This window comes from Sesamum indicum, linkage group LG6 (genome assembly GCF_000512975.1).
Source record: "Sesamum indicum cultivar Zhongzhi No. 13 linkage group LG6, S_indicum_v1.0, whole genome shotgun sequence".
Lineage (NCBI taxonomy): Eukaryota > Viridiplantae > Streptophyta > Magnoliopsida > Lamiales > Pedaliaceae > Sesamum > Sesamum indicum.
In genome coordinates, this window is record NC_026150.1 from 3,474,242 (window position 1) to 3,485,239 (window position 10,998).

A 10,998-nucleotide genomic window follows, 5' to 3' on the forward strand; every position below is an offset into this window, starting at 1 on the left:
GGACGAAAAGTGAAATTTTGTCGTTTCTTTTATTAACAATTGAATGATCTAAATGGGTATGTGTATTTCACCAATTTGCTATAGTTCAAAAATGCAAATTGTATTTAACCCAAATTTAAATTACCAACTGGCCCTCTTACTTAGTTTTATTGGAATGGGCCTCAAGAATTAACACAATTAATTCAAAAGGATTACACCCAATAAACATGAAAATACTTAGCCCAATAAAATGAGGAGAAAATTTAATTTGGCCCAACAAAATGTCAAAATTACAAATTAGCACTTAAGAAATTAAAAATGTTTTGATGAGATAACTTGAAAATAAAAGTAAATATTAAGCATAAATGTCTTGTTTTAAAAAAAAAAGAATAAAATTAAATCAAGATTCAGCGACAAATCCGTTAAATCTTGGTTGGGAGACTCCGTTTCTTATCAGAACATCGCCGTCGGCCGGGGCGTCTCGCCGTGTCTGTCGCCGTCCATCTAGTTTCCTGCTAATCGTCGCCAAGCTCCTGGGTAATCAAATCCTTCTTCCTTGACTTTAGGGTTAGATAGAGTACTCTTATGCATTCCAAAACGTACATGCCTGTTGCATATCAGTTTTATGGATTTTGTGTTTGCGTGTTGAGATTCGACAAATGATATCAAGTTGACTGTAATTTCTGGTCTACTGTAAGTTAATTTGAGGTTACTGTGGGAACTGGGGTATCAATTTCTTTTTGTGGTGAAGAGAGTGAATTTCTGCCTCGGCTCTATTGTTTACATTAATTTGGGTAATTGTGTTGTGTGAGAGAATTTGAAGAATGAAGAACAATGCAAATGTGTATTGGAAGATTGTTGCCTTTTCCTTTGCTTGTTTTAGAATTATGGTAGACAAATCACAGTAGCTACTTTTTATAAATTTTCCAACTGACCTGTTCATTTTCTGCACATTTGCCTTTGTTTTCGTGTTTTTTTTCTACTCCTTTTGTCTCCTTGTGTAGCTGTTTCTTTCTATCTCCATTATGTTTGCTGCTTGTATTTCGCTGGCTGGTTTATGATAATGCCTGTTTGGATTTTGTTTTAGGTTTAATTTTGATCTTTACTGAGAACCTACTAATTCGTATTCTGATCTTGGTTCTGGTTTATGGCTTTATGCTTTGTGTTGGTCTTGTTGCTTCTTGTTCCATTTTGGTTGGTTTTGAAGGACGCATTTTATTATCAGCCTTTGAGACTTATTTTGCATGCTATAAACTCATAAACTTTAATATCAGTCATGGAAAGAATGGCCTTAAACTTCCAGTGGCTCTGTTACAGGTCTCTCACAGCGCTCTCCAACATGCTCTCTAAAATTGCTCGCATTAACCTTGTGAGTTCACATCCTGAAGTTTACGACCCATGTGATGATTCGTTTGCATTAGTTGATGCGCTCCTAGCTGATAGAGCTAACTTATTAGAACGTCATCCTTCAATCTGCATGGAAATTGGCTGTGGCAGTGGGTATGTTATAACTTCCCTAGCTCTTCTGCTTGGAAAAGAGGATTCTGGTGCCTACTATATCGCAACTGATATTAACCCCCATGCAGTCAGAGTAACTTGTGAAACACTACTAGCACATGGCTGTCATGCTGAGGTGGTTAATACAGATATTGCATCAGGACTGGAGAAGCGCTTATCAAGGTCTGTGGATGTGATGGTAGTGAACCCACCTTATGTGCCAACACCAGAAGAGGAGGTCGGACGTCATGGTATTGCCTCTGCTTGGGCCGGAGGGGAAAATGGCCGAAGTGTTATTGATAAGATATTGCCTGTTGCTGACAAGCTCTTGTCTGATAAGGGCTGGTTGTATTTAGTTACTCTTACTGCAAATAACCCCTTAGAGTTATGTCTTCAGATGAGAAAAAAAGGTTATGCTTCTCGTATCATTTTGCAGAGGTCAACAGAAGAGGAGAGCCTGCATGTTATCAAATTCTCGCGAGATTTGGATACTTTGTTGGAGGCTAATGAGTGTATGGCATTGAACAAAACTGAAAATGAACTAGCTACAGAGTCCTCGCCTTTTACTCCGTTTTCCATATGGAAATATGGGAAACGGAATTTTAACTAGTATAAGGTGAAGCAGGAAGTTCACCATCTAGATGGTAATGCATTTATTTTCTTACTGGTCTTTCCTGTGTTATCTCTTGAGTGGATAATTGAAGCAGCACGTATCAGCCTTTCTTTTACCATCCTTATGGGGACCAATTATCTCTTTCTTGCTTGATTATTCTCACTATCATTATTTTTGAGAAACGAAAAAGTGAACTTTATTGCTGTAACTTGATATTTAAAATAGAGAGAGAGAGAGAGAGAAAAAAAAGAGAATAAAATGTTGAAGTAAATACGTGGTGCAATATTGATTAAGGTAAGAATTACGTAGATCAAAGTTAGTTTGAGAAAATTGGACCATAAAATAAATTATGGAGCACGAAACGTTTTATCAAGTGAATTATGTCAGGCATCCATTTGTTGCAATTAGGAGGTTGTCTCAGTGTGGAAAGTTTAGACACTGACTGATATGCAATTTTACATATTAGTATGTCTTATTTCAGTTCTTGGTGGATCAAATGGACAGAAGTTGATGGCATCTTGGTTCATCAGAAATTGAGTAAAGGGTTGAGCATCGGAGGCAAAAACAGTCATCTAAACACAAGGATGATGAAGGCTATACGAGTCTGGTTCGGTATATAATGTAAAGAAGAATTTTGGTCTGAGCAACATTCCACCATCTGCAACAGGAGCCGGGAAAATCTAAGAATTGTTCAGAAGAAAACTCAGAGATGGCTTGTTATAATAAGATCCTCAACTGTTTTATTCTTAATTAGAAAGTGTAGAATAAAATAATTACAGGTAAACTTCATGTTTCCCTGCTCATCCTTGACTTTGTTCATATAGATGCCAATTGATGCTTGTTTTCCTGGTTGAATTGATGGAAATGGACTCAGTTATTTACTTAGTCTGAAGACATTGAGACTCATTTTTCTGCAGTCAACTTGATGTTGGTTTGAGGGTCCTCCTTTGTTTTCTCTGATTTAAGGCCCTCGTGCGGTTTTCATATTTCGTAAATCATATTGCATCCCAGAACAAGTTCAACTTATAGAACATATGATATTGTAATCAAATATGTTTAGTACTCCTGGAGAAATACATGGCATTTTCTACATCATTTCTAATTGCTTCTGGAGTCTGCTTTGTTGTTTAGGTTGTGTCGGTATCAGTTTCCGGTGCTGTTCTTTAATTTACTCAGACAGGTTTTAGTTAGAAGTAAGTGGTGAAGTTATTATTGTTTCCTAAGCAACTAAACGACATGACGTTTTTCTAAGCTCATGTTACTCTCTGAAAACATTGCTCGAAGCCATTTCTGCCTAATTAATCCACTGTAAGAGTTGTCTCTCAGGTTCATTGTATTCGTCTGAGGTTCACACACCCGACAAGCAAGCATAAGCACCGGCAAATCCTTTGAACTAGATTCATCGACCTGGACAAATCCTTTTAACCAGATTGATCGACTTGGACGTCAGGTTTAACTTGTCATGTGCCTGTAGCTTTCGAGATGTCATAGATCACCGGTTTTTTCTCTTTGGGTAAGCCTGTTTTGTAAACATAAGGACAATGAAAACCGAGTTAAGAGTAATGGCTCGAGACCCACATGTGGGTACTATGTTTCTTGTTTGTTTCCAGCAGCGAACCGGGAGAGAAGGCAGGCGAAGAGGAAAACAAAAGAAGATCAAGTCATTTGAAAGAAGAGAAAACAGCCAGCTTTAGCGTCAATGGTGCTTGTTAGCTAACGGGGGCCAATGCCCTGTAATAGAAGTCTAGAAAAGACCTATAGACGAGCGAGACAAATAATCTATTATTGGTTAAGAAGACTTATCGATTTGAAAAATTCTCACTCAAATCAGATTTGGTTGAACATAACTAATCAAAAAATTTAATATACTTACCATGTGATTGTTTATCAATCACACAATAAACATATTGTATTTGCCATGTGATTAGTTTAGACTCGATCAAATCGGCCAATACTATTACGAGAAAAATAATACTTTCTATGTTATCGTCAAATATACCTCAAATATGAAGAAGCTATTCAAATAGGCCAAAAAACTGCACACATTTGTTGGATAGTTCTCACTCTAATTGTGACTCGTTTGCAGGTTTTTGTAAGAGACGATCCTGAAACCCTAATTGGCACCTACGCTTATTGGTTAGTACCTCCCATCCGAGCCGGATCAAATTGACAGGGCCAATAATTAATCTCGATATTGACAAATGAATTGACAAAGGAGAGGTTCATGAGAAAAAGTATAGATACAAATGAACAAACATGGCCAAAATCAGTAGACAAATTAACGGCACAATTATACTCATTAGGCCCTATTTATAATGATTAGTTGAACAGTAGTGTATGTAGAGTGTTTGATTGGTTGAGTACCTATGTACCTAATTCCATGACAAAACACTTGCAAACAAATACGACAAAAAATTCAATTTGTTTTGTAATGAGCTGCAATAAAATGCATGATCTCATAGCAAATACTAAGACAAGTAGTAGGCAAGTGGCAGAATAAGAGTAATCAATCGCATACATACAAAGCAATCGAATTGATCCAGAGTTGACAAAATTTTTGTATATCCACCAAAATTACAAACAAACTTTACCACAGAAAAAACTTCACATCAAACTAAGAATATCTAATTTGTAGGAGTTATTAGTGAGAGGTTTAATGTAGTAGATTAATCGTCTTGTTGTCTGCTTGCATTTATAACGAATCTGTTTATATTCGATATTTTTTATTTTTATCTGCTTGTATGGGATTTTTTAATTGGTCGTAAAATTATGAATTTGTCCAAATTTGAATTAATTATACGATAAGTGTGATACATTTATTGTATAGAAGTACAAATTAAAAAAAAAAAAAGAATTGATCAATTATATTAAATACTTTATATTTATTATATAATCTGTTTGATTTAATTAAATCTAATTTGAATGTGAGTGAGTGAGAGTAGTTGGTTCATAATCACGTGACGTCAACACCCATTCTTACTATTCCCTCTCAAACACTCTCACCTTTGGAGGGAACCCCCACTTTATATGGGATGGGACCCATCTCTGTCGGACCTAATAACAAATCTGTAAATATAATTATACTCTCCATTTTTTAGATTTGGTGTCATGACACACGTAAATTTATATATAAGATTTATTTTATTTGTATTAAGTTCATTAAAAATATGGATAATTTTTTATTTAATTTTTTTATTATTATAAATAAATTTGATGGATTTTAAATAATAAAATACTTATTTTTTATATATAAATAATATTAAAAATATGTAAGTATAAAAATTTATATATTATTATATTACATTTTAAGAATAATATAATTATCCATATATGTATATATATATATATGTTAGGAGAAAATAGAACAATATAAAAGTTAGGAGAGGGTGTTTAATAAAAGCAATTATGAGGTCCCCATGGCAAAGCTATGCCACTTTATTAGTTTTACTGCACACGGATGCTCTTTCACTTTCACCACCTTCCCTCTCTTTTCTTTCCTCTCTATATATATTCTAACATATTTCTGTGCGTACATATAATAAATACTATTTTTATATTTTAAAATATATGATAAATAAATATAAAATATAAATTAATACATTATATTAATAAAAAAATATCAATTAATATAAATTTTAAAAAGTTGGATATGTAAATTAATTTTTTTATCATAAAGGATATTTTTGACTTCACAAAAAATTAATACTACGGTGTCATTATAGAGAGATTTTTTTTTAATATTAGTATAGATATATCATTTCCCCCACATTGTCTTTTTTCTTTCTCTTTTTTTTGGTTTCTTTTATTATTATTAACTTTTCAATTCCACCTATGAATAATTTTAAAAGATTTTGAAATCTTGAATGTTTAATAATCACTATCTTGTAAGTGTATGGTGAATTTCATACATGTTTTGGGACGTCTAAAATTGGCCGGTTTAACTACAACCATCCATTTATAGTCAGACAAAATCGATGTGAAAGTTTAAGTTTTGACAATAATCAATCAAAATTCACTATGATTTTATCAGTACTTGCCACAATTATATTTTGGCCTCATTTATAAAATAACGATTAATAATCATTACACAACTGTAATTAATTAGTATGCATTCGCATATTTTTGATTCTATGAATACCTAGATATAAAAAGTGGCATGTGCGCATTGTAATCCCTATGTGAATGAAGAGAATTGCACTATTTTATTCTAAGGATGAATGTTAGAACCAATTCCCATGTAGAGGAAGTAATTTAAGGTATGGAACAAGAAATGCAACAAAAGTACATACGAAATGGGCTTTAAGGTTATTAACATTGAATGCCATATATATATACCCCACTAGGGAATCCCATTTATTTGTGTCCAATTAATTAAGAGTAGAGTTACTATTATTTGCTACAAAAGAAATTGAAAAATAGGGTTAAATGGCATCTCCATAGATTTACAAAAAATGACTGCTTGTGCATTATATGTGTTGATCAGAGTTTTTACAGTTTATAAATTATCGTTAAGAATCAAGACTCATTATCGTACAGATCATGAAATAGCTAAATCTTAGTAAGATTTGAAAATTATATTGTAGATATAACAATATTAAACCTTTAATTCACCACTAGATCATAATAATTCATAATTGAGAGCATCATATATATATATATATAGGTAGAGTTAAAATTGTGCACAAGTATTTGAGAAAAATGTAGTGCATGGAAAAGAGATGAATGAAATTTGGAGAGAGCGTAATTGAAGAGAAATAGTAAAGTAATGTAAAGATAGGAAGGAAGGCAGAGGCACAGCTTTTAAGCACAAGTAGTTAATGATTCCTACGTTTCAGTAATAAAAACCCCTATACCTAATACAATGGACCACTACTACATACGTACAGCCGCAGGTATCCCATCTATGTACTGCCCATAAAATTACAACATATACTGTCAAATATTATATATATAACTATTTCGATTTTGTCTGAAAACGCCTATTTTCAATATACATATACTTTTAGGGTTTTTTTTGGCTTGTATCATAGCTTAAAATATGATATAACATATATATATATATGGTGAATTCTCTAATTCCAAGGTATGTTATCTGATTTTGATCGAACCTATATAGTAAAAGTAGTTCATTTTTATGCGGGTTGATATGGAAGTATATTGTTTTTCTAAGGGTGATTTGTTTTGTACACTTACGAATCAAATCGTATTCCACTCTAGAAACTAGCAATTACATATATTTATTTTTAAAAACGTTGTTCCGAATTTTTAATACAACAACAATGATATTTAAACACATCAAATTGATAGATAATGTATAACTATAATTGCACTTGTTACTTGATTATTCATTATTTTTTAAAATAGTATACACCAAGTACACGATAAATATGTTACATTCTTTACATGATTAACTTCAACTCAGTGGAATTTGATTCGGATAAAATTCCCACTTGGGTAGTTGTTTTCTTCTTTGAGAATCAAGAAAAGGATCCCAAAATGGGGAAAAAGGGGATAGATTTCTCCAATAAAATCATCATAATTTTGCTAATTAACAAAATAGTTTATTATCCAAATTGTAATCCACTAACATAAGAATAAGAATAACAATATAATTATTATATATGATGAAAAATTAAAGAGAAATGGGAGACAAATAGGTCATCATCCTTCAAATTTGTCATGATTAGGGCTTCCTCAAATTATGTAATTACAAGATTTGAACATTTCCTTGCTTCTTTTTGCATCTTTATTACAAATACCTTAATTCACACCCAAAACAGCACACATACCTTCTCCATTCATCAAAAAAGAGGTAAACACACATTCTATCTTACTTTCGTGCCATATATTAGTGTAATATTTAATATATTTTTATTTAAATTTATAATTTAATTAGATTTATTTTTTATAAATATTGCCAATCATATATTAACGTATCATGAATCAATATGTGATAGAAAATTCACGAAAAAATTTTAAAAATAAAAAAGAATTGATTTTTTAACAGTAAAAAACAAAAGAAATATTCTTTGCGTATAAATAAATAAATAAAAGCAATGAGTTGTACAGAATGAAAAATTCGAAAGCGCCCAAAAATCTTGGCCTATGATTTCAAGCAGCTTTTTTATTCCCATACGGTGGCTAGTGTATACCACGCGCCGGCGTGTTGCGCGTATACCGATCAGTTATGATTACAGATCTGTATCTCTTAATAACTGAGACCTAATAATCTTGATTGATTAACGCCGATCTTCAACTCCTATCCTTATTTTATTTACAATCATCTGAGTAATTAGATTAAACTTGAAAAAAGATTAGATCAGACCCTTTACACGTGCGTCAGAACTCCGGTAATGAGACGTTATTTCGACATTCATCAAGCGACGGCGACCACAGCGGCGAAGCCGGCAGCTTTAGCTTCTGAAAGTACTCCCGTATATCAATCCCACCCTCCGTAATCTCGATGTCGTCCCTTGACGGCAAGAACGGCGGCCGTAAAACTTCCGTCAGCAAATCCCACCTCAACCCCCGGAAGAACTCGTGCTCCTTAATCTCGGACGCGCCCCTGCGGTACCCCAGGCGGCGCGTTGGGTCCTTGTCCAGCAACTTCCCTATCAAGTCTGTTAGTGCATTGGGTTTTCCGATGAATTCTGGCTCCGCCAATAGTATTTTCCTGAACGTCTCCTTCCGATTCTTCCCCTTAAACGGTGTCGTCCCGTACAGCATTTCGTAGCATAGAACTCCTAGAGCCCACCAGTCGACGGCGAATTCATGACCATCACCTCGTATAACCTCCGGAGCCACGTATTCCTCAGTGCCCACGAAAGAATTCGAGCGCTCGTTTGTTGAAAAATCGTTGGGATTTCTCCGGCTAACGGGAGAAACACGTGCGCTTTTTGCTTTCTTCAACCCCTTCTTGTTGTGGAAAGCGTGGTTTCCTCCTCCTCTTTTTGGAACTACGAAGCGCGTGATCTTTCTATTCATCGGCGGATGCTTCACCGGCTTTTCTTCCTCAGGATCGGAATGAAAGTTCGGATAACCGGATTTTCTCGGGACCAAGTCACGTGACAAGTCGAAGTCCGTCAGCGTCACATGACCAGACTGTTGCACGAGGATGTTTTCCGGCTTGAGGTCTCTGTAAACAATGCCTCGCTCATGGAGGTGTTGGAGAGCGCAGATGATTTCAGCCAAGTAGAAGCGAATGACTGCCGGAGAGAAAACGTGGTCGTTTTGGCGGTAGCGGAGCACGTTGAGGTCACCGCCTGGGCAGAAGGGGATGGCCCAGTAAATGAACTCTTGAGTCTCCGAGGATCCAATGAGGTGGGGCAGAAAGGGGTGAGAGGCGGCAGCGGAGAGACGGCTGAGGACGGAGATTTCGTGGCGGGCTCGGCGAGGCGGCAGAGACGGCTGAGGACGGAGATTTCGTGGCGGGCTCGGCGGTCGGCGTGGTGATGGAGGGATGATGACTTCTCCACCACCTTGAGGGCGAAGGGTTGGTGGCGGGAGTTGTCGTAGACGAGGAATACTGTTCCGGTGGCACCTTTGCCGAGTACTTTGATGGCACGGAGGTTGTCTATATGGAGCTCCGGCGGCGGAGTATTATGGCTATCCCTATCCATATTGTATTTCTCTTTCTGGAACAAACAGAGAATGGTAATGTGTCGATGATAACAAGTAGGATAGACACAGGATATATATATATATATATGTATGTATGTGTGTATGTATACAGTATACACACGCGCGCGCACAAACAGATAAGAGGGAGAGAAGGGGGTTGCATATGTCTATGTCTATTACTATGAAAGAGTCACGTAGGTTAACGCAGTACTCCGAGTTCGTTACATTTACCTGTCTGTATCTTTTGCCACATTAATTTTTTTGAGGACAATTATATTCAGATTTGATGTAATAAATATATAATTTTTTTATAATTTTAAAACATATATCTAATATTTTATTTTTATCTAACAAATTATTCATTTTATTTAGCAAAAAGTTAAGAAAAAATTCATATTTACCTCTATTTGACTTATTATTGATCTATTGCAAGTACTTTTTTTCTGATTAAATTATTACTATACGCATTCACACGCTAATGCATGTGAGGAATTATATATATATATATATATTCACCCTTATAAGTGTATTTTGATTTGAAAAAAATAATTTGATATGTAATTGATCAATAATAAGTCAATCGATGATAATTATGAATGTTTATTTAATTTTTTAATATTAATAAATTAGGTGAATTTTAACTAACGGATAAATCTATTTGTTAGACAAAAACAAATGTTAAGAATACAAAATGTAATTTTTTGAATAACAAAAAATCAACGTATAATTATACTAAAATTCAAGGGAGAACGTTGTAATATTTCAATTTTTAATATAACCGTTACATTTTTTGGTTTATTATACATATCATGTATTATTCGAAAATATAAAATAAATAACATTATCTTTACATTTGTGAGGCGTATTGTATATGCTTAAACGTAATAAAACTATATAATAGAATTTTAAAATAAAATTTCAATTCATAATAATTGTGTGCACCCAAAATCTTATGTTTTCAGGAAGACAAATGTTTGAATTATTTTATGTAAATTTGTCTATATATACCAATATTTTTATATTAATGATTGAGATTTGACTGTTTTGGATTTTAGTAAAAGTGTTAAATGTTTATTTATTTATTGAGGAAAAAAATGTTGTTTTATTTTTGAAGTAGAACTCTGTTGTTAATTTAAATAACTGTTAATGCATTTCTTTCCATTTTTAATAGTGAAATGCTTGAACATTATTACATATTCAAATATTAGTAATAAAAAAAAAAAAAGCAAATATTCACTCCACATCGTATTAATTAACAACTCAAACACACCCGATAGACTCAAAAAATT

At 33.9% G+C, this 10,998-nt stretch overlaps 2 protein-coding genes across 3 annotated transcripts; one reads left to right on the top strand and one right to left on the bottom strand.

Annotated features, from left to right (window-relative positions):
• LOC105163555 (hemK methyltransferase family member 2) lies at window positions 332–3,031 on the top strand. 2 transcript variants are annotated; one of them, XM_011081958.2, is made up of 3 exons: window positions 332–516; window positions 1,297–2,120; window positions 2,594–3,031. In XM_011081958.2, exon 2 carries the CDS (start codon window positions 1,319–1,321, stop codon window positions 2,084–2,086), a length of 768 nt encoding a protein of 255 aa, XP_011080260.1. In that variant the 5' UTR covers window positions 332–516; window positions 1,297–1,318; the 3' UTR covers window positions 2,087–2,120; window positions 2,594–3,031. The 2 variants fall into 2 exon arrangements, with proteins under 2 accessions (XP_011080260.1, XP_011080259.1); XM_011081957.2 differs by having other exon boundaries at window positions 333–516; window positions 2,571–3,031.
• On the bottom strand, window positions 8,154–9,831 carry LOC105163556 (serine/threonine-protein kinase UCNL-like). Its single transcript, XM_020695120.1, has 2 exons — window positions 9,509–9,831; window positions 8,154–9,461 (listed from the first exon to the last, which is right to left on the bottom strand). Exons 1-2 carry the CDS (start codon window positions 9,706–9,708, stop codon window positions 8,429–8,431), a joined length of 1,233 nt encoding a protein of 410 aa, XP_020550779.1. The 5' UTR covers window positions 9,709–9,831; the 3' UTR covers window positions 8,154–8,428.

Coding starts and splice junctions, on each gene's coding strand:
- LOC105163555 (XM_011081958.2), top strand. CDS start 1,319: ATGCTCTCTAAAATTGCTCGCATTAACCTTGTGAGTTCACATCCTGAA.
- LOC105163556 (XM_020695120.1), bottom strand. CDS start 9,708: ATGGATAGGGATAGCCATAATACTCCGCCGCCGGAGCTCCATATAGAC. Junction 9,462..9,508: donor CGCCGAGCCCGCCACGAAAT/CTCCGTCCTCAG, acceptor CCGCCACGAAAT/CTCCGTCCTCAGCCGTCTCT.